This window comes from Phyllobates terribilis, unplaced genomic scaffold, assembly GCF_046119375.1.
Source record: "Phyllobates terribilis strain yellow unplaced genomic scaffold, ASM4611937v1 Scaffold_4__5_contigs__length_816908805, whole genome shotgun sequence".
Lineage (NCBI taxonomy): Eukaryota > Metazoa > Chordata > Amphibia > Anura > Dendrobatidae > Phyllobates > Phyllobates terribilis.
The window spans coordinates 308,619,449-308,643,698 of NW_027362764.1; the positions used below are offsets into that span (position 1 = coordinate 308,619,449).

Genomic DNA, 24,250 nt, shown 5'->3' on the forward strand with positions numbered 1-24,250 from the left:
ATATTACATACTTACATGGGATATGTCAGTCTTTGTTTTAAATGTTTTTCCAATTCTCCCTGATTTAGGAGTATGTTATTGTTTTGCTTGAAATGTGTCAGTCTGCAATGATTTTTATCCTCTTGCCGTGCAAAAAAGAGGATTCCTTTATTTTATTCCTTGGATGTGCTGTGCTCTCTCCCCATTTGCCCAATAGTTTAATTTACCTACAGTGCCTCTGGATAATAAGCTTGTGTGGAAGTAAACAAAAAGAACCAACTTATTGGACTGGACTGGCAGTTTTGTTGACATAGCTGCTTCTCACAAAATTAGAATATCAAAAAGTTAATTTCAGTTTTTCAATGCAAAAAGTGAAACTCATTATATAGTAATTACAAACAGTGATCTATTTCAAGTGTTTATTTTTGTTAATGTTGATTATTATTGCTTAAAGCCAATGAAAACACTAAAGTCATTATCTCAGTAAAATAGTATAACAGCTTGAAAAATATTTTTAAAATCTGAAATGTTGGCCTACTGAAATATATATTTTCAGTAAACGCACTCAATACTTGGTCGGGGCTCCTTTTGCATCAATGCGGCGTGGCATGGAGGTGGTCAGCCTGTGGCACTGCTGAGGTGTTATGGAAGCCCAGGTTGCCTTGATACAAAAGCCTACAGCTCGTCTGCATTGTTGGGTCTGGTGTCTCATCTTCCTCTTGACAATACCCGATAGATTCTCTATGGGGTTAAGGTCAGGTGAATTTGCTGGCCAATCAAGTACAGTGATACTGTTGTTTTTAAACCAGCTATTGGTACTTTTGGCAGTGTGGACAGGTGCCAAGTCCTGCTGGAGAATTAAATTTCCATCTCCAAAAAGCTTGTCGGCAGAGAGAAGCATGAAGTGCTCTAAAATTTCCTGGTAGACGGCTGCGCTGACTTTGGTGTTGATAAAACACAGTGGACCTACACCAGCAGATGACATGGCTCCCCAAACCATCACTGATTGTGGAAACTTCACACTAGACCTCAAGCAGCTTGGATTGTGTGCCTCTCCACTCTTCCTCCAGACTCTGGGACCTTGATTTCCAAATGAAATGCAAAATTTAATTCATCTAAAAACACCTTGGACGACTGAGCAACAGTCCAGGTCTTTTTCTCCTTGGCCCAGGTAAGATGCTTCTGGTGTTGTCTATTGGTCATGAGTGGCTTGACACAAGGAATGTGACACTTGTAGCCAATGTCCTGGATACATCTGTGTGTGTGGTGGCTCTTGAAGCAATGACTCCAGCAGCAGTCCACTCCTTGTGAATCTCCCCCAAATTTTTGAATGGCCTTTTCTTAATCCTTTCAAGGCTGTGGTTATCCCTTTGCGTGTGCATCTTTTTCTACTACACTTTTTCCTTCCACTTAACTTTCCATTAATATGCTTGGATACAGTACTCTGAACAGCCAGCTTCTTTAGCAATGACCTATTGTGGCTTGCCCTCCTTGTGGAGTGTGTCAATGACTGCCTTCTGAACATCTGTCAAGTCAGCAGTCTTCCTCATGATTGTGGAGCCTACTGAAACAGACTAAGGGACCTTTTTTAAACGTGTAGTAAACCTTTGCAGGTGTTATTCTAATTTACTGAGATAAGGACGTTTGCGTTTTCATTGGCTGTAAGCCATAATAGTCAACATTAACAGAAATAAACACTTGAAATAGATCACTGCTTCTAATGACTATATAATAATGAGTTTTACTTTTTGCATTGAAAAACTTTAATAAATTAACTTTTTTGGTAATATTCTAATTTTGTGAAACATTTCTGGAAACTTTGTTAATCTGGCAATTTATGCAACTAGGCATGTTGGAATAAGACAATGTCAAAAATAATGTTTGCACACACTGGCCTTTCTGTGTTTTAACATTGGTACTTAGGTAAACATATTTGACAATCGTATTCTATATAAATATGTTGAAATCTACGATTATCCAGTTTCAGCTCTAGAAAAGCTGCAAGTGGTGCCTAATAAAATAATTATACAATTTTCAAATTAATTGAGGAATGATTTGTTATTTATTGGTCAATAGATTAGTAAGATTTTTGAGACCAGGGTCACCTATGGGAGTAAATATGCACTTTATTTGTAGGCTTGTGAACATATTTATTTAACTAATTCAATATTACGCCATGTTCCACCGTTTTTATCTTTTATGGGGTATTTTTTTCACATTTTTTTAAAGAATTTTTTTTCATGACCACATAGGACCATCAAAATAAATTTAGAAATTGTACTCCTTTTTTGTAACAATTTTTATATAAATCTGATAAAAAAAATTTCATCAAAGAAAGGGCTAGAATTAACTATTTGTATTGGCAGTGGCAATACAAGTGGCAGTGGTAGATTTAATATTTACTGCTTTTTATTTTTCCATTTCAAACATTTTGCCACCCATAAGGTCACAAAAGACCTTTGGTGGGGTTAGTGTAGGTGTGAATTCCTACATTTAAAATTATTTTATTTAATCCGATTCCCCTGCTATATTAACCCAGTAACCGTGTAAATTCATCCTCATGCCTGCATAGCAGTATTTACTGCTTCTCTGAGGACCCAGCAGCTTCAGCTCCTACACCCACAGAGAACATGATCACTTTGTCCTGAGAAGGAAGCACTATCAGTTGTGTAGACTGCAAACCGGAAGGCAGAACCGATAAACTTTCTATGCCTTCTCTATGAGGACTTCTAACAAAATTGTGAAAGGACAAATCAACACAAAGATATAATCTATTACTTATAGAGATTAAAACATGTTTACATATTGCTAAGTGTGTCTGTAGGACAAGTGGAAAGCATTCGGATGGAAAGAAAAACAAACATTTGCAGAGAAAAAGGTGAAAATATACTTTGATGGAGGGACATTTTTTGAAATAAAAATAGCCTTTATTGCAAAATATCGGGCATGTGGCAGCACAGAAGGTGCTAACATAAGATATAAAAATATATGGCATAAAAGAAATGTGATGATAAAAGACAGCAGAAATCCACCATTAATAGCATACATGATATAGTATCACAGGCAAAGTACAACATGCTAGCAGCAAATAATTATGAAGTCATGCTTGATATTTTACAATAAAGGCCATATCTATTTCAAAAAAATGTTCCTCCATACAAGTAATTTATGACCTTTTCTCTGTATTTTTTTGTTGTTTTCTTTCTCTCTTCTCTATGAGGCGTTTGGCTGTGTATGAACGCTGACTACTTACTGTCAAAGCTGCTGCTATACTACGTAGTACATTTTTGAACATACAGTAAAATGCTTACTGCCTGGACATTTAAGGTAAATTGGCGAATTGTTAATATTTGAAATAAAAAACAAAAAGTATGATTTTATATAACCAGTCTACCTAGTTGCATTTCGTTTTCTAGATTTTACCCTTTTTACGATATAGCTTACTCTGGAAAGTCAAAACAAAAAGGTATAAGTTCTTATAGAAAAGAAAAAAAAAGGCTAGACTGTAGCCACTAGTTTAATGACTAAAGGCAATATGTTTTGCGGAAGTGGTGAATTTATGTTACTTACCATCTTATTCCCCCCTCTGATGAAAATGGTTACAGCCCTTGAGTTTTTGCATTGCTCTATCACTAGCATTCGGTCCTTTGTTGTCCCAAAAGAAATTTCCCGGACTATGCCAGCAAAGCCAAGTTTCTCAGGAGTAAGCTCACAGAATCGTGGTACAATACGTCCTCCAGTAGCAATAGCAATTAACTGCAAAAATAATAGCATTTTGGAGAAATGAATATAGAATTAAGTTGAGATGAGGAATTCCTATCAGCTTCATGATGTGTATTTAATGGGATTCTCTGAGAAGGAGATAAAACTCTGTCCCTGTTGCAATTGAAACTGCAGCCTGTCCTAGTAATGTGTTAGGACGGGCTGCAGACTGAAGACACCAGCTCCCAAGACCTGCTTCTTAACAACTGATAGGAGCTGCATCTCAGATACCCAAGTCACTGGCCAGAAGCAGGACTGTCATATGAAGAAAAAGCTCTTCCTTGCGGAGCACAGTGGAGATTATCTACAACTTCATCCTCCTCAATGTTGATTTATTTTCCAGTTGGGCCCAAGCAGTTCTCCATGCACTACTATAACGCTGTCCGACTGGAAGGAAGAGAAGGTGGAGGAGAATGCAGCCAGAGATCTCCACTGAGCACAACATGGGATAAAACATACCCCTTCACATATGTTAGTCCCGCTCCCAGCCACCGACAGAGTATGTGCTATCCAGCTCCTTGAAATTGACACACAGGTCTTGGGAGATGTGTGTCTTCAGTCTGCAGCCTGTACTAACATGACTGGTACAGGCAGCAGGTTCAATTCTAACAGGGATGCCATTTTATCTCATTCTTGGAGAATCCCTTTAAGTACGCTGTAGTTATATCTCTAAGGCTGCATTAACATGACTGTTTCACAAGCCATGAGGCTTAAGTGAACCACCAGCACAACAAACACTGCAAAACTTATTAAAAGGGACTCTACACAGAATGACTGTTCAAACCAAGTACAGGCACTCGGTACTTCATGGCAGGGCCGGTCATTTCTATACACTTTCCCAGCTGTTTGCTTTCCATCTATCGCAACCCTTCTCTGGCTCCATGAACCAAGAGATGTCAATCAAATAAAAGGGGTTGGAGGCTGATGGAAAACAAGCAGGTGGGATGGTGTACATAAAGTATTGACCCCATTATTTAGCACTGAGCAATGGGACTTACAAGTGCTTCTCACTAAATTAGAATGTCAAAAATTTAATTTCAGTTTTTCAATACATAAAGTGAAACTCAGTCATTCCAAACAGAGTGATCTATTTCAAGAGTTTATTTATCTTAATGTTGATTATGGCTTACAGCGAATGAAAACACAAAAGTCATTATCTCAGTAAAGTAGTATAACGGATTGAAAATGGTTTTAAAATCTGAAATGTTGGCCTACTGAAATGTATGTTCAGTAAATGCACTCAATACTTGGTCAGGGCTTCTTTTGCATCAATTACTGCATCAATGCGGCGTGGCATGGAGGTTATCAGCCTGGGTCACTGCTGAGGTGTTATGGAAGCCCAGGTTGCTTTGATAGCAGCTTTCAGCTCGTCTGCATTGTTGGGCCTTGTGTCTGTCATCTTCCTCTTGACAATACCCCATAGATTCTCTATGGGGTTAAGGTCAGGCGAGTTTGCTGGCCAATCAAGCACAGTGATACTGTTGTTTTTAAACCAGCTATTGGTACTTTTGGCAGTGTGGACAGGTGCCAAGTCCTGCTGGAGAATGAAACTTCCATCTCCAAAAAGCTTGTCGGCAGAGGGAAGCATGAAGTGCTCTAAAATTTCCTGGTAGACGGCTGCGCTGACTTTGGTCTTGATAAAACACAGTGGACCTACACCAGCAGATGACATGGCTCCCCAAACCATCACTGATTGTGGAAACTCCACACTAGACCTCAAACAGCTTGAATTGTGGCCTATCCACTTTTCCTCCGGACTCTGGGACCTTGATTTCCAAATGAAATGCAAAATTTACTTTCATCTGTAAACACCACCTTGGACCACTGAGCAACAGTCCAGGTCTTTTTCTCCTTGGCCCAGGTAAGACGCTTCTGGCGTTGTCTATTGGTCATGAGTGGCTTGACACAAGGAATGTGACACTTGTAGCCCATGTCCTGGATACGTCTGTGTGTGGTGGCTCTTAAAGCAATAACTCCAGCAGCAGTCCACTCCTTGTGAATCTCCCCCAAGTTTTTGAATGCCCTTTTCTTAATCCTTTCAAGGCTGCGGTTAACCCGGTTGCTTAGGCACCTTTTTCTACCACACTTTTTCCTTCCATTCAACCTTCCATTAATATGCTTTGATACAGCACAGCTGTGAACAGCCAGCTTCTTTAGCAATGACCTTTTGTGGCTTACTCTCCTTGTGGAGTGTGCCAATGACTGCCTTCTGGACATCTGTCAAGTCAGCAGTCTTCCCTGAGATTGTGGAGCCTACTGAAACAGACTAAAGAACCTTTTTAAATGCATAGGAAGCCTTTGCGGGCATTTGTTAATTATTCTAATTTACTGAGATAATGACTTTTCTGTTTTCCTTGGCTGTAAGCCATAATCAACATTAACAGAAAGAAACACTTGAAATAGATCACTGTTTGCAATGACTATATAATATACGAATTTCACTTTTTGTATTGAAGAACTGAAATAAATTAACTTTTTGATGATATCCTAATTTCGTGAGAAGCACTTGTCGCTTGAACAATCATTCTGTGCTGACAGAGTCCCTTTAAGGCTAAGTGAACACAATGGGGGAAATCAAACAAGACTGATATTATGTAGGCTACATGTAAACATACAGACTAAAGGAGCAAAGTATGCCAAATTTATTAGAAGGTGCACCTTTTGGCTGTGTGTGCCCCAGAAAATTAAATGTACACACTCATGAGCTAGTGCCAACTTTAGCTACAATGAACGTCAGTTATGCAACATATAATCTAGTTATTCTGCTGCCCAGTGATAAGCCACAGCCCTGTTCTCACTGTACATGATGGGAACAACGTACAGAAAACAGTAGGCTTCCATTCAATGGTCTAAAGGTTAGCAGAGACGATTTTTGGCCTCCATTTGGCTCGCATGTGTAAGAATACTGTTTATTTAAAGTGGTTGTTCATCATTTAAGTAGCGGTTGTCACAAGTATTCAATCACCCCCATGTGAAATATAAAAATGTTATGCTCACACCGGCGCCACTCCAGCGAGGTCAGCAGCAGGTCTGAGGACGCTCGTGTGTCACGTTAAAAATGCAGCTCATCAGCGGCTGCTGACAGGCTACAGGACTCACATGGTTTAACAATGTTACATGAGGAGTACCAGCAGCTCCGGCACGGAAGGGGAGTAAACTTTTTATTTTTCTATTTTAGAAGCGTGGCTACAGCATTTAAAAAAGGCTTTGCTTAAGTGAACAACTTCTTTAACACAACAGAAAGTGCAGAAGAATGAGCTTCTCTACATAAAATAAAGAAATATGTATAGCTCATGTCATAAGTTTTTTTTTTTTACCATGTGGCTCCATGCAGAGTAGATTTCACAACAACCATAAGGATTTTGGACTTCATAAGCATACATGCCTGGCAGATACCACCAATACTATGTTCTATTATACCTTTTCTCTGATTGTTCCTCACCTGGCTTTGGCTCCCACGCCTGAGAAAAAATACTGACCGAATACTGACCAAATACTGATAGTGGGGCCGTGGCCTTAGACAAAAGGTGGCTTGATTAACCTCCAATTTATGTTGCAAGGAATAGACAAGTATTTATTCCAATGGAACAGGCCATATTACTCCTTACTTCGTCAGAAAACTACTATTTTATAGAAGGAGAATGTAGAGTTTAACTGGCGTAAAAATGACATTTTATTGAAATATCAGTCACTTTGCAATGTAGTAACTTTGTTTTTTTTTAGAAAATTAAAAGCTGCAAAAAAAAACAAACAAAAAAACAAATTCCACTTGGGGCCTATTTTTGCGATAGGTGTCATTAATAGCCCAGTGTTTTCATGCATTTTCAACTGGCTATGCAAGGAAGCAGACAACCAGTATAAATGTTGTAAAAACTCATTTGTGAGAATACTCTTTAAAATTAAGCAGACTCCTCACCTCTATTTCAGGCCCTCCGACCCAACGAACAGCGGGTAGCTCATTTTGAAGCAAGAGATGATTTGCTTCATCATCAAAGCCCCATTGACATATGGCAATATTAGCACCAGTATCTTTAATCTGTAATTACAAAACAAATCTGTGGTTAGTTCTCCATCAGTTTTAACCATCTAGAACAAAAACCTGAAATATTGCTTTTTATTCAAAGGTGGTATTTATTGGCAATAAAATAAAAGAATCCTAAAAACTAAACCTGTTGCATGACACAAATTTAAGACGGTCCTAAAAATAAATGGTACATGGCACATCCACTTTCACATAAATAATGAAATCCTTTGAAAATGCTCACAATATTAAAACTAAGTTTTAATGAGGCAGTCTAGCAGAGGAGCAGCTTGGGCTTCAAGTCGCACAATGACTTTCATAGTAATGCACCCATTACAATATGCAGTAACTTCACTATATAAGTTTTATTTCTGCTTACTTCTATAGCGCAATCAAATACCCAAGTGTTTTAAAGCCATTTGAGAGTGCGTTTCCTAAGAGCAGTGCCATTGCTTGCTTACCAAGACCCTCGCAGACTCAAAGGGAAACCCTGGATCTTGTGCGAACACGATTTTTGCAGTGGAATGACATTATTATTGTGTACACAGCCAGCATTTGATTATTTTGTATAACCAATTTAACTACCAAGCCACACCTGATCCTGATTATTGGATGCAGCTGAATAGCTAGGCATGTACATGACCAATTCCAGGGTCACAATGCATTGTCAGTCCATGCGTGTCCTACAAACAACCAAACTATTCTAGTGTGCTGTTAGGAGTCTATTAACACTAACAAGAAAGTTAAAGTAAATGTTATTCAAATGCAACAAGTCACCTCAAAAAAATGCCATTTACCTACAAAAATAGTGTTAATCTGCAGATAATAGCATTTAAACCATGTGTAGATAGCTTGTTAAAGAAGCGGTTACAGGGAGAAAATAAACTTCTATCCTCCATGTAGCGAGTCTACTCCATTCATACTGGTGGTGCAGTTACAGTCACGACTCACTATACAATCAGTATAATGGTATATAATAACTCCCAATACATTGACAGCCAACTCAGCAGCATGTGTATGCAAAGCAGGTGTGCAGAACAGGCCGTTAATCTGCCAGGGACTGATCACAGCTACATGAGGAATAAAACTTCATTTTCTCCCTGTAGCTGCTGTTCTAGTAAGTCAGCTACACAGGGTTTAACCCATTAACTACCCATACACCTTTTCACGATAGGCATTATGTGGGCCTTAATCCTAACCACCGCTTTTTTAGGACTCCGAGGATTAAGTCTACAGTGCCCCTAATGGGTGAAAATGCCATGGGTGTTTAGTGTATATGACAGTTGATAGCCACTGACTCAAAGCCGCTCCGGAGATTGTGCAGATACGAAATGAAGCTGGGGACATACACCCAGATTTAGTGTTCTTGACCAGAGAGAGCTGGTTGTCAGTGTAAGTGCAAGATTTACTCGGCGATTGCTGTGACTTCAGGGTAGTCCAGGCAAACAGACTGCATTGGGTGTGACTATTATGAAGACGACTGAATGGAATGATTGAAAGAGCCACCCATACTGGGACGTTTTCCTTGAGATCACCATGCTAGCAATGCAAATTGCATCACTAAAAAGACATTGATGGCAGTTTAGTATCGACTAATACTAATAATCGTCCTGCTGGAGAATGAAACCTCCATTTCCAAAAAGCTTGTCAGCAGAGGGAAGCATGAAGTACTCTAAAATTTCCTGGTAGACGGATGCTGACTTTGGTCTTGATAAAACACAGTGGATCTACACCAGCAGATGACATGGCTCCCCAAACCATCACTGATTGTGGAAACTTCACACTAGACCTCAAGCAGCTTGGATTGTGGCCTCTCACTCTTCCTCCAGACTCTGGGACCTTGATTTCCAAATGAAGCTTTGAACTCTCGGACCTTGTGGAGTGTGTCAATCACTGCCTTCTGGACATCTGTCAAGTCAGCAGTCTTCCCCATGATGGTGAGCCTACTGAAACAGACTAAGGTACCCTTTTAAACGCTTAGGAAGCCTTTGCAGAGGTTTTTTGTTAATTATTTTAATTTACTGAGATAATGCCTTTGGGGTTTTCAGTGGCTGTAAGCCATAATCATCAACATTAACAAAATAAAAACACGTGAAATAGATCACTCTGTTTTTAATGACTCTATATAATATATGAGTTTCACTTTTTGGATTTAAGAACTGAAATAAATTAACCTTTTCATGATAATGTAATTTAGTGAGATGCACCTGTATATTTCAATTCTCCAGAAGAAAAAAAACCATGGCGTGGATGTTGCAGAGTGAAACCACCTGTCGGGTCAAAATAGTAATTTCAACCCTTTTGGGGTGTTACAATATATAGTTTATACTTTGCATAGACTATTTCAACAATTTATATATCTTTGATAATTTTGTGTGTTTGTATAAGTTTTTGAAGTGTTACTCACAAAAGGAGGAACAGAGTGTTGTCTCTGATAAAGAGATCTCTTGTGTTAAACTGTCTTTGTTAAAGAAGGTATAGAAAGATGGGTATAACCAGTTTGAAGGAATTCAGCAGAATCCACAATTTTCAACTTTGTTTTTCCCAACTTTCACATCTTTTTCCTTAGATAATGTACTAAGCCATCCCCTTTCTTCTGTGGGTGTAATAAAACACTTGTTGCTTGGGATCAGAGGGCAGATAAGGAAATAACACTCAGACAGTTTGTGTCAGTGTAGAATTCTTGCCTCTGATGCATGGTATTTATTTAATCTGGCCCAATAATGGCAGATTTGGAGACTGTATTTCAACCCAAATTAGCTCTTTTTGGAAGGGGTTACCATAACATTACATGGTGCCTCATACCCAGAATGGTTAACACCTTCATGACCGGAGCATTTTTTCATTTTTCAGTTTACTTTTTTGCTCCCCTTCTTCCCAGCGCCATAGCCTCTATAATTTTCTGTCAATATGGCCATGTGAGGGCTTATTTTTTGCAGGCCGATTTGTACTTTTAAACGCCATTACTGGTTTTACCATATCGTGTACTGGAAACTGGGGGAAAAAATTCCAAGTGCGGTGAAATATAAAATAAAATAAAAAAAAACGCAATTCCACAGTTTTTTGTTTTCTTTTTCTTTCCACGTTCACTGAATGCCAAAACTGACCTGCCTTTATTATTCTCCAGGTCATTACGAGTTCGTAGATACCAAACATGTATAGGTTCTTTTTAATTTAAGTGGTGAAAAAAAATGTCAAAGTTTGCTAAAAATAAATAAATGGCGCCATTTTCCTAGAACCACAGCGTCAACATTTTTCAGGATCTGGGGCCGGGTGAGGGCTTATTTTTTTGTGCACCGGGCTGACGTTTTTATTGATACAATTTTGGGGTAGTTCCGATGTTATGATCACCCGTTATTGCAATGTTGCAGCAACCAAAAAAAAAGTAATTCTGGCATTTGGAATTTTTCTCTCGTTACACCGATCGGATTATTTTTTTTATATTGATAGAATGGGCGACTCTGAATGCGGCGATTCCAAATGTGTGTATGTGGGGGTTTATTTTTTATTATTTTATTTTGAATGGGGCAAAATGGTGATTTAAAAACTTTTATATATATATTTTTTATTTTTTACACTTTTTGCATGCTTCAATAGTCTCCATAGGAGACTAGAAGCAGGAACTGTCCGATAGCCTCTGCTACATAGAGGTGATGAGCAAATCACCTCTATGTAGAAGAAATGCTCCTGTGCTATGAGCGCCGACCACTAGGTGGCGCTCATAGCAATCTTTTCATGACAACCACTGGGGTCTGCTGCAGACCCAGGGTTGTCATGCCCGCCCATCAGTGACCTGCGATCACGTGACTGGGTCACTGATGGGCGCGGCTAAGTCCACGCTTCCGGCGCGGCATTTAACTAGTTAACAGCTGCAGGTGGATCAAGATTCCACCCGCGGCTGTTGCAGGCACATGTCAGCGGTAATAATCAGCTGACATGTGCTCAGTTCAGTATGGGCTCAGCGCTGGAGTCCCCGCTGAACCGGTCTTTCTGACGTGGTGCGTACTATTACTGACCAAGTCGGAAAGGGGTTAACTGGACCTCTGTGACCAGACTACACAGACCTTTACATAAACCACTGAACAAAATACTGCGGTATGTAGCCCTTTGCGTTAAAAACATTTCAGGGTTTTCTAGTGGTCCTACAAAACCATTCTTATCAAACCTCTGTCGTTGTTTGGATTTTGTGTGTATGACTGAAATCAGAGTTGTAAGATGATTTGTGGTTTATTATGTGTTACAATGTCTCTTTAGATTTATAACTGACAATTGTAGAATGAAATTGGATAAAGAGACAAGCATAATATTTCAGGAGTCGAAGGATTGTTATATGTTGTCTTTGTTGTGACTTCTCTCAGGAATGATCTTGTTGTAAACTATGAGGATCTTTGGATGTTGGACCGAATGATTTTTGTGTGACTAATAAGGGCAGTGACTGTGCAGTGTAGATTGAGTGACTGATGCATTGTGAACTAGTTATGATGAATCATCGTCCTTGGAGTCTGTGTTGTGTGAACTCAAGAGCATTAATATCGTAATAGGAGTAGTAGTTCTTTTCCAGCCAGTATATGCAGACCAAGAAAAATAAAATAGCAAAAGAGGGAAGATCTAACAGATTTAATTGTCAAGCTGTGCTCCCTGCAGAATATTTAAGGGAACTACTTGTTTGAGTAGTTAAAACATTACATAGGTACTAGGCAACTCCTCCTCTTGTGCTAGATGTAAGCTGTTTAAATAAGAGGAAGTGGATAAAGGTTTTATAGAAAAATTATTTATTCTCCCATGACATGTTAAGTTGACTAGTGGATGTAATTGCATTAACTATTGGTAGTATCATTTTTGGATTATTTGTTTGGTTGTGTATAATAGGGCTGGTTACCTTATGTTCATATTTCATAGAAATTATTCTCTTGCGAGAACTATGGTTCTGGGAGTTGAAACCCTTCTCTTGCTAGCAACTTGGTGCTGGGAGAAGAGTAGAGCCTTCTGTGGTTAAGACTATGGGCCCATTCAGTTCTTTGGTTAACTGCGGACATTGAAGTTGTAGCAATGAGGACTGGCAAATGCAAGGAAGTAAGCAATCTCAGAGGTGCCACCCTTGTATCTGCATGTGATATAGTAGAAGGAGTAAGGAGGAATATGAGAAGTGCATTTGCAATTGAGAAGGACAGCTGAAAAATAGATAACAGACTTGAGCTGGCTAGGATGTGGTTAGAATTAGTCAAAGCACGTCTCACTGAGTGAACATGAATTAGAGGGGGAAAAAAAGACACCAGACTGTATGTAATCTATGATAATTTTTATACTAAGAGATCCCTGTAGTCTCTGCACTCTGACACATCTGCCTTGTACAGGAACAATGGGATGGAACGGCAGACATTATGGCCAACAGAATCCCCCTGGGGTTAAGTATTGTGTCCCGTGGGTCCCCATGCCCATGGATGACACCCCCATAAAGACCATGAGTCATGTACACCTACATCATAGGATAGAAAATCACCTGCTGGTAAATGATCTTATCAATTGACCCCTTCATGACCGGAGCATTTTCCGCTTTTGCTCCCCTTCTTCCCAGAGCCATAACTTTATTTTTCAGTCAATATGGTCATGTGGGGGCTTATTTTTTGCGGAACGAGTTGTACTTTTGGACAACATCACTGGTTTTACCATATCGTGTACTGGAAAATGGGAAAAAAAATCCAAGTGCGGTGAAATTTCAAAAAAAGTGCAATGCCAGTTTTTTTTTCTTTTTACCACGTCCACTGAATGCTGAAACTGACCTGCCATTATTATTCTCCAGGTCATTATGAGTTTGTAGACACCAAACATGTATAGGTTCTTTTATTTAAGCGGTGAAAAAAAATTCCAAAGTTAGCTTTAATTAAAAAAAAAAAAAAAAAAAAGTGTGACATTTTCCGAGACCCATAGCGTCTCCAATTTTCGGAATCTGTGGCCGGGTGAGGGCTTTTTTTGTGCGCAGAGCTGAAGTTTTTACTGATACCACTTTGGGGTATATCTGTTTTGATCGCCCGTTATTGCAATGTTTGGGCTACCAAAAAAAAAGGAATTCTGGAGTTCACAATATTTTTCTCGTTACGCCATTTCCCGTTCGGAGTAATTATTTTTTTATATTGATATATTGGGCGATTCTGAACGCGGTAATACCAAATATGTGTATGTTTTGTTTTTTTTTTGAATGGGGCGAAAGGGGGGTGATTTAAACTTTTATGTTTAATTTTTTAATTATTCCCCCCCCACACTTTTTGCTTGCTTCAATAGTCTCCATATGAGAGTAGAAGTAGCACATAACTGATCGCCTGTATGCAGCACAGCCTATGAGCAGATCGCTCACTTGCTTGCTCATAGCAATCTAGCAATCAACTATGCAAGTTGATTAAATGCTCAAACAATGAGTCATGAGCTCCTTCCACCTACATCCCTGACCTGTGAATGAAGGCTGCAAGGACAATTGTGATCTATACAAAAGGGGTCTTTGCCTCTATTCGGTGTCATTATACAGCATGTCAGCTTAGGGGACTTCGGCCTCAGCTGGAGGAATACAGATCGGCTCCATTGACCATTACTGAACCCTCAGACGTCTTGAAGAATCCAGGTTGGTACAAACAGGTCACTTGGCCCCAGACCTCACTGCTCTCGGCTAGTTTCCTAAGCGTGTCGTTACATTCGCTCTTCGGGGGGCCCGCCAAAAGCAGGGTGCCACTGGTGGGGGGAGGGTAGTCGGCCCTGGAAGCCCCGAAATCGCAACTACGCTATTCCCGGCGGGTCAGCGGAAGGGTGGGGATTCTATAATTTGCACTATCTTGGGTACTTGCTGGGACTGTTCTATGTTTATTGTCCGCTTTGTGCTTCAAGTATTGCCACACTGTTTTACCCACACCCTGTCTTGTCCGAATAGTGTTAAGGCCCTGTCACACTTAGCGACGCTGCAACGATCCCGACAACGATACGACCTGTCAGGGATCGTTGCTGCGTCGCTATGTGATCGCTGGTGAGCTGTCGAACAGGCAGGCTCACCAACGATCAGGGGAGCAGCGACATAGTGGAAAGAATCTTTCCACGATGTCCTGCTCCTGGTTACGAGCCTGCTGAAGCAGGAGCAGGCTGGTAACTATGGTAAACATCGGGTTACTAGGGGCACACGCGCTCCAAGTAACCCGTTGTTTATCATGGTTACCACTCTGCTGCAGTGAGCGGGAGGTTACCGCTCACCGTAGCAGGCTCGTAACCATGATAAACAGCGGGTTACTAGGTGTGCGTGTGCCCCTAGTAATCCGATGTTTACCATAGTTACCAGCCTGATCGCTGCTCCCGCTGGTCACACAGCGATGGGTGCTGACCAGCGGGAGAGCAACGACCAAAAAATGGTCCAGGACACTTTGCAGCGATCAGCGACCTCACAGCAGGGGCCTGATCGTTGCAAAGTGTCACACATAGCGACATCGCTGGTGAGGCCGCTGTTGCCTCACCAAAACCGTGACACAGCAGCGATCTCGCTAGCGATCTCGCTATGTGAGAAGGGGGCTTTACGCACACTGAAGACCCCAGGTTCTTCACAATAACAATGGTAGGTCTCATGTGGCTGAAATGTGTCAGCAGTTCCTGCATGATGAAGGCATTGATGCTTTAGACAGGCATGCCCGTTCCCCAGATCTGAACCCAATCGAGCATATCCGGGACATCATTTTTCGTTCCATATACCAATGCCACATTGCACCACAGAGTGTCCAGGAGTTAAACGATGCTTTAATTCAGTTCTGTGAGGAGATCCCTCAGGAGAACAACAGCTGCCTTACAGGAGCATGCTCAGGCGTTGTAGGGAGGTCATACCGGCACGTGGAGACCCCACACACACACACACACACACACACACACTTTCATTGTCTTGAGGCATTTCCACTGAAGTTACATCAGCGTGTAATTTGATTTACTGACTCCCCGCTGTCTTCCACCTCAGCACAAGATGGCACCCGTGACAGTGCAGAAAAGAAGCAGGATAATGCATCCACATGCAAAACTGCAAAGACCTCTCCCTCTACCCTCGAGTTTGAGCTGGGGCCCTTCTCTCCTGGTTTGGGAGTTCACCATAGATCAAGGGCATTGGCTCAAGCCTTCCTTCACACTTTCTTAAAGGAAACAACACTGCTAATTCCTTTTCAACAATATCAGCTAAGGATCCCCTGGGCTCCTGGAGGGCCCGATTCTTGTAACAACCCCGGCTTTAGGGAATTGGGAGAACTTTCAGGATCATGCACGGACAGCGGTCCTCGCGGGTCCAGGCGCTTCTCCCACATGGTCAACGGGCTCCTCGTGAGGCCCTCCGTCTCCACAACATACTTCAAAAGCCCCGCCGTGTCCCTCAGGTCAACCCAGAGACAAAGTGGGCTCAACTGTATCTGCTCAGGGGTCCGCAAACATGTCATCAGCCCTGATTCCATACACAGAAAAGAATGATGTGACTTTTTCCAAAGCACCAGCTCTTGCGTGGCCACATTTTTCAGTATCAACAGACCCCAGGGGCTTTTGCGACTGTAGTTCTGTTCTCCTCGTCTCTGGAAGATAATAGACCAGCTTCTCTAGCAGACTGCCGCACTCTCCTACAGTCAAATCCTACAAGAAATTATATACTGGCTCTGGCTAATCAAGTAGTCTCTGAATGTAAACAGGAATTTGCTCACTTTCGTACTGAACTTTATTCAGTCTCTACCAGAGTTGACAATTTATCTCAGTCACAGGCAGCTGATGCCAGCTCCATCGAAGACACGGTTCAACTGCATACGGCCCAACTTTTCTCACTCCAGCAAAACACGGATGACCTGGAGAACAGGAATAGGCGCAACAACTTTCGCATTCAGGGGCTCCAGAATCAATCTCTTCAACTGACATCCCTTCAGTCCTCACGAACAATTTTCAATAACCTTCTTGGACGTCCCCCAGGGAAAATAACAGAGCTGGACAGGGCTCAGAGCACTATGCCAAGTCGATCCAGACTTATCCCACCCCAGAGACATAATTTGCCATATTCATTTTTAGTCTCAAACCAAATTTTACAAGCGCCCAGGAAAAAAAACAATCCATCACATACAATACGCCTAACCGTGTCATGCAAGATCTCTCCTGACACACCCTTGCACAAAGGGAAAAACCTGTTCTGGACCTGCTTAAATCTAAAACGTATCCCTTTTCAGTGGGAGTTTCCCTTCTCATTGATTGAATGTACAGAAGGGGTCCCGCTCTCTCTCTGCTCTTTTGAGGACCTTCTAGCGTATCTGCAAGGTATGGTTCTCCCCGAGACTCCCCTACCTCCCTGGCCAGTTCTTTAAAAGCTGTGGACCCCAGAAGGAGATGGGGTTCTGTGGCTGCGCCATTGATGGTCCTGACTAAGAAAAGCCTACCCCTGAGAGACATTGGTCGTAGTAACCAAAGATGGGAACAACCCCAGCACCGCAGCCCGCGAACCAATAACTGGCTTACTTTCATTTGTCATAATAGGTTGCCTTATTACTATCCACCTACAGTTTAAGTGTCATTAGTATGTGTCCTTACTATAGAAGTTGTCCACATGCTTTGCTCAGAACAATCAGATATTGCTTTTCTCTTATATGTTTTCAAGCATTGTCTCATTTGTTATGCTGTTAGGTGTACTGGTGATCATACATGTTTTCCAGCATATTTAGAGGAGGTTCTTCTGTCATGGACTCGACTCTTATTCCTTCAATAGGGTGGGAGCCAAATCGTTGTCTTGTACAACCTCTATGCTCTTGTGCCACAAAGTTTCCTTCTTAGTTTATGCTGCAGTATCCATCTTACTGCTTCGTACTGTTGAAATTTGGTTATCTTGTTTGTCACCCCTCACCTTCTGTTTCCAATATGAATATAGAAACCTTCTTGTCTGGACATGCAGCAGTTGGCCATATATGTAAAACTCACAGTCAGAATTACTACTGCGGACTTAAAAATCGTATCCTTCACCATTTCCATAGCTGCAAAGCAAACCTCATTAGCTCAAAAACACATTTTAAGGTAAATCACTCTCCTACTATTAGAAATAAATACTAAACATCCTGGCACTTTACCAACAATCCCATCTCGCGCTGGAAAGGTGTTGTGATAGCGATTCTTAGTTACTTGAACCAACGAGTAATTGATTGTACTACCAATCTAAATGCTAGATTTATAATTCTTACCCCATCTATAGAGGGTCAAATTCTCACTATAATTAACATATACTCCCCAAATCAAGATCAGACCCCCTTCCTTTCTAATTAAATTGATTTTGGCACCCTGATTTTGTGTGATTATCTTACCACTTTGGACCTGTCTCTGGATAACTCCAGAGGTAAATCCCATCTTTCCTACACGAACATCAGACATATAAAAAACAACAAAAAAAAAAACAACATTCTCATTCCTACAACTCTACGACACATGGAGACTACAACACATGGATACTACAACATCCTTCTAACAAGGATTACAGCTTCTACCCTATTTCCACCAGCATAGGAAATATTTTATGGTCGGACCATGCCCCTATATTTTGCTCTATTGAAGTCCCTTTGCTTACTAAAGTAATACGGTCATGGCGTCTCAATGGGTCACTATTACTTGACTCTGTAGTGAAGACATCCACTCAACGATAGAGAAATTTTACATAAGACAGCACCAGATTAAAAAGGGAAAGAGCCCAAACCCTTAAAGATGCTCTCCAAGTGGTCACCAGACTTGAACAGGCTCATAAAAATGCTCTCTCTACTGCAACTCTTAGAGAGCTACTGAAAGCTAAACTTGAGGTCAACAGTATTTTAGAGACCTCTTATAATCACTTCCTGCAAATAGAACGTAGTAAATTCTATGAATATGGCAACAAGCCCAGGAGAATGCTAGCTCGAGCTCTGAGAGACAATATTGCACAAAATCACATACCCTTCATTAAAAACATGCGTGGCCTTCAAGTTCATACCGCCAATGAAATTGCAGGTTTTTCAAACTTACTATTCCAAATTATATAATCTCCCTGGAGGAGGCCCTGACTCTTCCTCTTTGGCTCTGTCCTCGTCCCCTTTCAAAAAATTACCGTTAGATGTGGTGAGGGATCTTGAGACTGCATTTACCTCATGAGCTCTCACTGATCATAAAAGATCTCTCAGGAAATATAAGTCCAGGCCTTGACGGTCTAACTTCTAAATTTTATAAAATCTTTTCAAGCCCACCTGGTCCCGCTAATGCTACAATCTTTTAACCATATCTCGCAGTCTTCATTTTTTCCCCTGCAAGGTACCTTTGCACATGTAAATGTCATTTCAAAATCTGGAAAAGATCCTAACCTATGTGCTAGTTATCGCCCAATTTCGTTGCTTAACAGTCGATATAAAAATGTATGTGAAACTAATTGTGAATAGACTAAATCCACTTCATCCAAAACTCATCCATCCAGACCAGGTCAGCTTTGTCCCAGGCAGGGAGGCAAGAGGTAACCTATTGAAAACTCTATAGACATCAACTTCGCCACATCCCATAAAGACCCTCTAATGATCTGGTCGTTAGATGCAGAGAAGATTTTCTATAGAGTTTTATGGTAGCCCATTAATCAAACTTTGGATCTCGTTGGTCTAGGCACTTACCTTAAATCCAAAAAAGGTGCCCTTTATCAGACCCCGTCCGCACAACTCAAAATTAAGGCTCACTGACAAATTTTCAATCAAAAATGCGATACGCAAAGGTTGCCCATTATCACCTATTTTCTGTGCTTGTGATACAGAATCTTCTGGGGGCTATCCGAGAAAATTCCGATATCCAAGGGTTATGATTAAAAATTGAAAAAACAAGTTCTCTGCTTTTGCAGACGACCTTCTAATATATCTCTCTAACCCATATATATATCCCTCCCCTCATTAATGTTAGAATGGAATACATTTGGAAAATGGTCAAATTTTAAAATTAATAGAGACAAATTCGAAGCACTAAACATCATTACCACCACAGACCCTCACAAGTTTGAAAGACCATTTCCCTTTCAAATGGACCGCTGAAAACTATTAAACTACCTTGGTATTCGTATCCCCTCTGAGCTCCTTAGTAAGTCTGGAAGATCGCAGCAAATGGCCTTATACAGACTGGATAGGGACCTGGCTTTAGGGAACAACAGCGAATTTTCTTGGTTTGGAAGGATCAGTATCATCAAAATGACAATCCTTACCAGATTAATATACCTGCTTCAGACTATCCCCATACACATGCCTTCTTTCTTTTGGCATAAACTTCAGCACAGCCTTAATTTCTGATCCTCAGGCTGTTCTAGAATCAAATTTAGTATTTAATATAGATCCAAAGACGCGGGGGGGACAGGAATGCTATAATTGCTATTCGGCAGTTCAGTAGTAGAATTGGTAGTATAAGTTTGAATTGCTTGTCTTTAGTTAGTCATATTGCTATGCTGCCACCTGCTGGCCAATATGTGTTAATTATTGTATCCGTAATTTAAATTATTTATAATGGCTGTGTTCTCACTGCAGTTCATGGGTCACTTCCTCTCAGCAGCCATCTTTTTTCCTTCCTCGTGCTGTGAGAAAGACACATTTACTGGCTTGTGAAAGCATCAGTTTCTGACCACCAAAACACACATCAACCTGTGATCAGCAGCTTCAGAGAAAGTTACTACATTATACCCACAAGTATAGCGCCGTATCCGGCTTCTAATAAACCAAGATTTGGATTGAAACAACGCTGTGGTTTACATTCAAGTGTACGGATGCTGAGCATAGATGTAATGGTCCTGTCCGCTTCACTTCAAAGATACGAAGGTAGGAACTCACAGCCCCTTATCACCCAGGATTACCTTCATTCGCCTTATGTGGAGACAGAACACTCTTAAAGCCATATTCTCAATTAACACTAAGGTCCCATTAATTGCTACTCAAGGCCCCCTAACCCCTATTACTAACAATCAGATTTCCTCTGGGTTCTTAACATGCATTTCTAAATAGCTCATTTAAAGACCCTCTCCGTTTATACCAAAATAGCCCAATAGGGATCTCTCCTTCCTCTTTCAGCCATCTTGCAGGCAGGACCGCCATGGTGTGCGAGCACTTCCGAGTATACTCAACTTAAAACATTTTTCAGCTTCCTCATGGGGAAACTGGATGTTGCCCGTCCCCTATCCCCATTTGAAAAACTATGCCTTTGCTCCTCAAAAACGGACCATGCTGTCTTGGTCCTATACAGACTCCTATCAGCGCCAGACTTAGATCATCTCCCCCACGTTTGCAGAGCCTGGGAGACTGAGTTATAACTGAAAATTTCAAAGTAGAATTGGATGAGATGTTTTCATCATTCCCACAAATCTCTCATCGCCCCTAAAGCCCAGGAGACAAACTATAAGACTGTCTGTAGATGGTACAGAGTCCGTATGGTTCTGCATGGGTGGTTACCAGGTGTTTCCAATCAGTGTTGGCGATGTGGATTGCATGAGGGCACAACGACCCACATTGGGTGGTCTTGCCCTGTACTCGTACCATTTTGGGAGGGAGTTCTCAGGGTAATCGAGGTGGTTACGGGAGTTAAAGTTCCTAAAAAGGCAGAGGCAGTTCTACTGTTCATGTTTCATATACCAGGAACTGGATTTAAAAGATTGCCCCTGAGACATCTGCTTTAAGCAGAAAAAACATTAAAGCAGCAAAAACATTAAGCACACAACATTGGAAATCTTCTAAAGATTCAATCTATGGAAGAATGGTTCTTGGAAATTGCTGCTACCCAGAGTATGGAATCGCTGGTTACGCACTCCCCTGAAGAAAGGACTACGCTCGCTAACAAATGGTTTCATTTAGATGCCTTCCTGGCTTCGCCACTCTAAGTCAATTCTTGAATAACCCAATTTTAATTTGTGCTGCCAGTGTTGTGCCATCTTAGAAAGCCTCTCCAGGGCTAGTGTTCGTTATCCGATTATCTAATCTTCTGCTTTTACCACCCCCCACCCCCACCCTCCTGTCTGTCTTACGTCTGGTTTATCTTTTCATTTATATGTACTTGCGGTAATTGCACTGGTTCTTGACTTGTTAAAAATCTCAATAAAAATTTGAGTTGGGAAAAAATAGTTATTTTATCGCCATATTTTGAGAGCAATAATTTTTCCTTATTTCTGCCATCATGTGAGGACTTGTTTTTTGCATGACTGGTTGTTGCTCTCACTGGTAACATTTTCGGGCACATGACATGTTTTGATCGCTTTCTATTCCGTTTTTTGGGAAGCAAAAATGAACAAAATCCAGCAATTCAGGAATTCATTTTATTTATTTATTAAGTTTCACGTGTGGTTAAATTGAAAAGGTAGCTTTATTCTTTGGGTCAGTACAATTACAGCGATACCACATTTTTAGAAGTTTTTTTTTCAAGTTTTGGTGCTTTTAACACAAAGTATTTTATAGAAAAAAAAAAAATTTGCATCTCTTTATTCAGAGAGCTGTAACTATTTTTCTGCTGATAATCTTGTTCCGCAATAAAAACAAGCTAAGTTTTCAGCTATATTATTTTTACTTACATTCGTCTTTATCGCGTTTTATTCCACTTTTTGTAATGATCTAACATGATCTAACTGACTTCCTAGAGCCTGGTGACCAGGATGTCGTCATAACGACATCAGGTCACCATGGCAACAATCGGGCTCCGCGATCCGCGGGGTCTCCAATCGAAGAGCAGAGGAGCTTTTGTTGCAAAATTGCAGCATTTAGGGCTTTAAAGTGCCAGCACCGCTCCTGGCACTGAGTGCCGGGTGTCAGCTGTCAAAATCAGCTGACACCCGATAACGATCACACGCACAGCCTGTGTGTGCGTAAAATCGCCTGAAAGTACTCAGTACGTCCAAGGTCGGTAAGGGATTGAGTGAAGTTATTAAAAAACAATAAAAAATATGTATATATAAAAAAAAAAAAGTACAGTAGTTTATTACCCATGTAATAGTTTCACACTGTACATTAATGTATAGTTAATAAAGTTAAATTTTTCTCATTTAATAACATTAACCAAAAAAAATTGGTGTGGTTTTGGGAGGCTGGAAGGGATTAATAGCATTTCAATTTATTCTAATGGGGAGATTTAATTTGATATATGAGCAAGTTGAGTTAAGAGCTCGGTCACAGAATGAATTGAACTCATAAGTCAAGGTATTACTCAGGCCTGTGGAGGCGGAGTCCATTTTGGTGGAGTCGGAATAAAATGGATCAACTCAGACTCCTAAAATATATCATAAACTGGGTACTGTAGTTTAAGTTTGTGGGGAATATTTTTTCATAAGAATTTTGGAAAGTTATGAAATGTCCTATAAATGTCTGTCCTATTCCTGATCTAAGGGTCTAGATGAATCTGTGCTACAGTAAATTTATCACTTAAACATGAGCCATGTATGAGGGAGTTGGAGTCGGTGTTATGGAAACTGAGGAGTCGGAGGTTTGGCTTACAGACTCCACAGCCCTGGTATTACTGCACGTGTTTTATATGGATGTGTGAAGAAGGCCCAAGTGAAATCCTGATTGACCAATTGCCTCCAAGAGTCACAATTTGCAGATTGAGTCTCCAGTGTGTAATTTTTCTCAGTATAAGTACAGTTGTTCTGTGAAGCCCTCAGAGGTTTTGTTAATAACAAAGAGCGTCATGAAAATCAAGTAACACTAAACAGGATATGGATAAAGTTGTGGAGAAAAGTAAAGCAGGGTTAGGGTATAAAAACATAGCCCAACCTACCAAGACATGGCTGCCCACCTAATGTGACATACCAAGGAAGGAGATCACCCATTAGAAAAACAGCCAAAAGGCCCATGGTCACTCTGGAGGAGGTGCAAAAATCCACAGCTCAGGTGGGAGAATATGTCCACAGGACAATTGTTAGTTGTATACAGCACAAATCTGGCCTTTATCAAAAAATGGCAAGAAGAAATATTGTTTTGAAAGCAAGCTATAAGAAGTCCTGTCTGCAAAAAGCCACGAATGGGACACAGCATGTGGAAAAAGGTGCTCTGGTTAGATGAAACCAAAAGTAGAATTTTTTGGGACCAAATGTAAAATGCTATGTGTGGTGGAAAACCAACACTGTACCTCACACAGAAAACACCATCCCCACTATCAAACACATCATTAGGCTGTGGGGATGCCTTTCTTCAGCAGGGACAGAAAAGTGGTCATAGTTGATGGGAAGCTGGATGGAGTGAAATACAGGGCAATCCTGGAGGAAAACCTGTTAATGCAAGGAGAAGACTTGAGACTGAGGAGTAGGTTCACCTTCCAGCAGGACGACGAGCCTAAACATACTGTCAGAGCCACAATGGAATGTGTTAGATCAAAGCAAATTTATATGTTTGAATGGCCCAGTCAAAGTACAGACCTAAAACCCATTGAGAATCTCTGGCAAGAATTGAAAATTGCTTTTCACAGATTGGATGGAGGCAATCTCAGTGAGCGAGAGGCAAGTTTGCGAAG

The 24,250-nt window shown here is 40.8% G+C and overlaps 1 protein-coding gene across 1 annotated transcript in view; it reads right to left on the reverse strand.

Moving 5' to 3' along the window:
- CCT5 (chaperonin containing TCP1 subunit 5) overlaps positions 1-24,250 on the reverse strand; it is a 106,023-nt gene that overhangs the window by 43,141 nt on the left and 38,632 nt on the right. Inside the window, exons 7-8 of the mRNA XM_073678359.1 lie at positions 7,658-7,777; positions 3,550-3,735 (exon numbers count right to left, since the gene is read on the reverse strand). Of these exons, the coding sequence (XP_073534460.1) occupies positions 3,550-3,735; positions 7,658-7,777 (306 nt within the window). The remainder of the gene's footprint in view (positions 1-3,549; positions 3,736-7,657; positions 7,778-24,250) is intronic.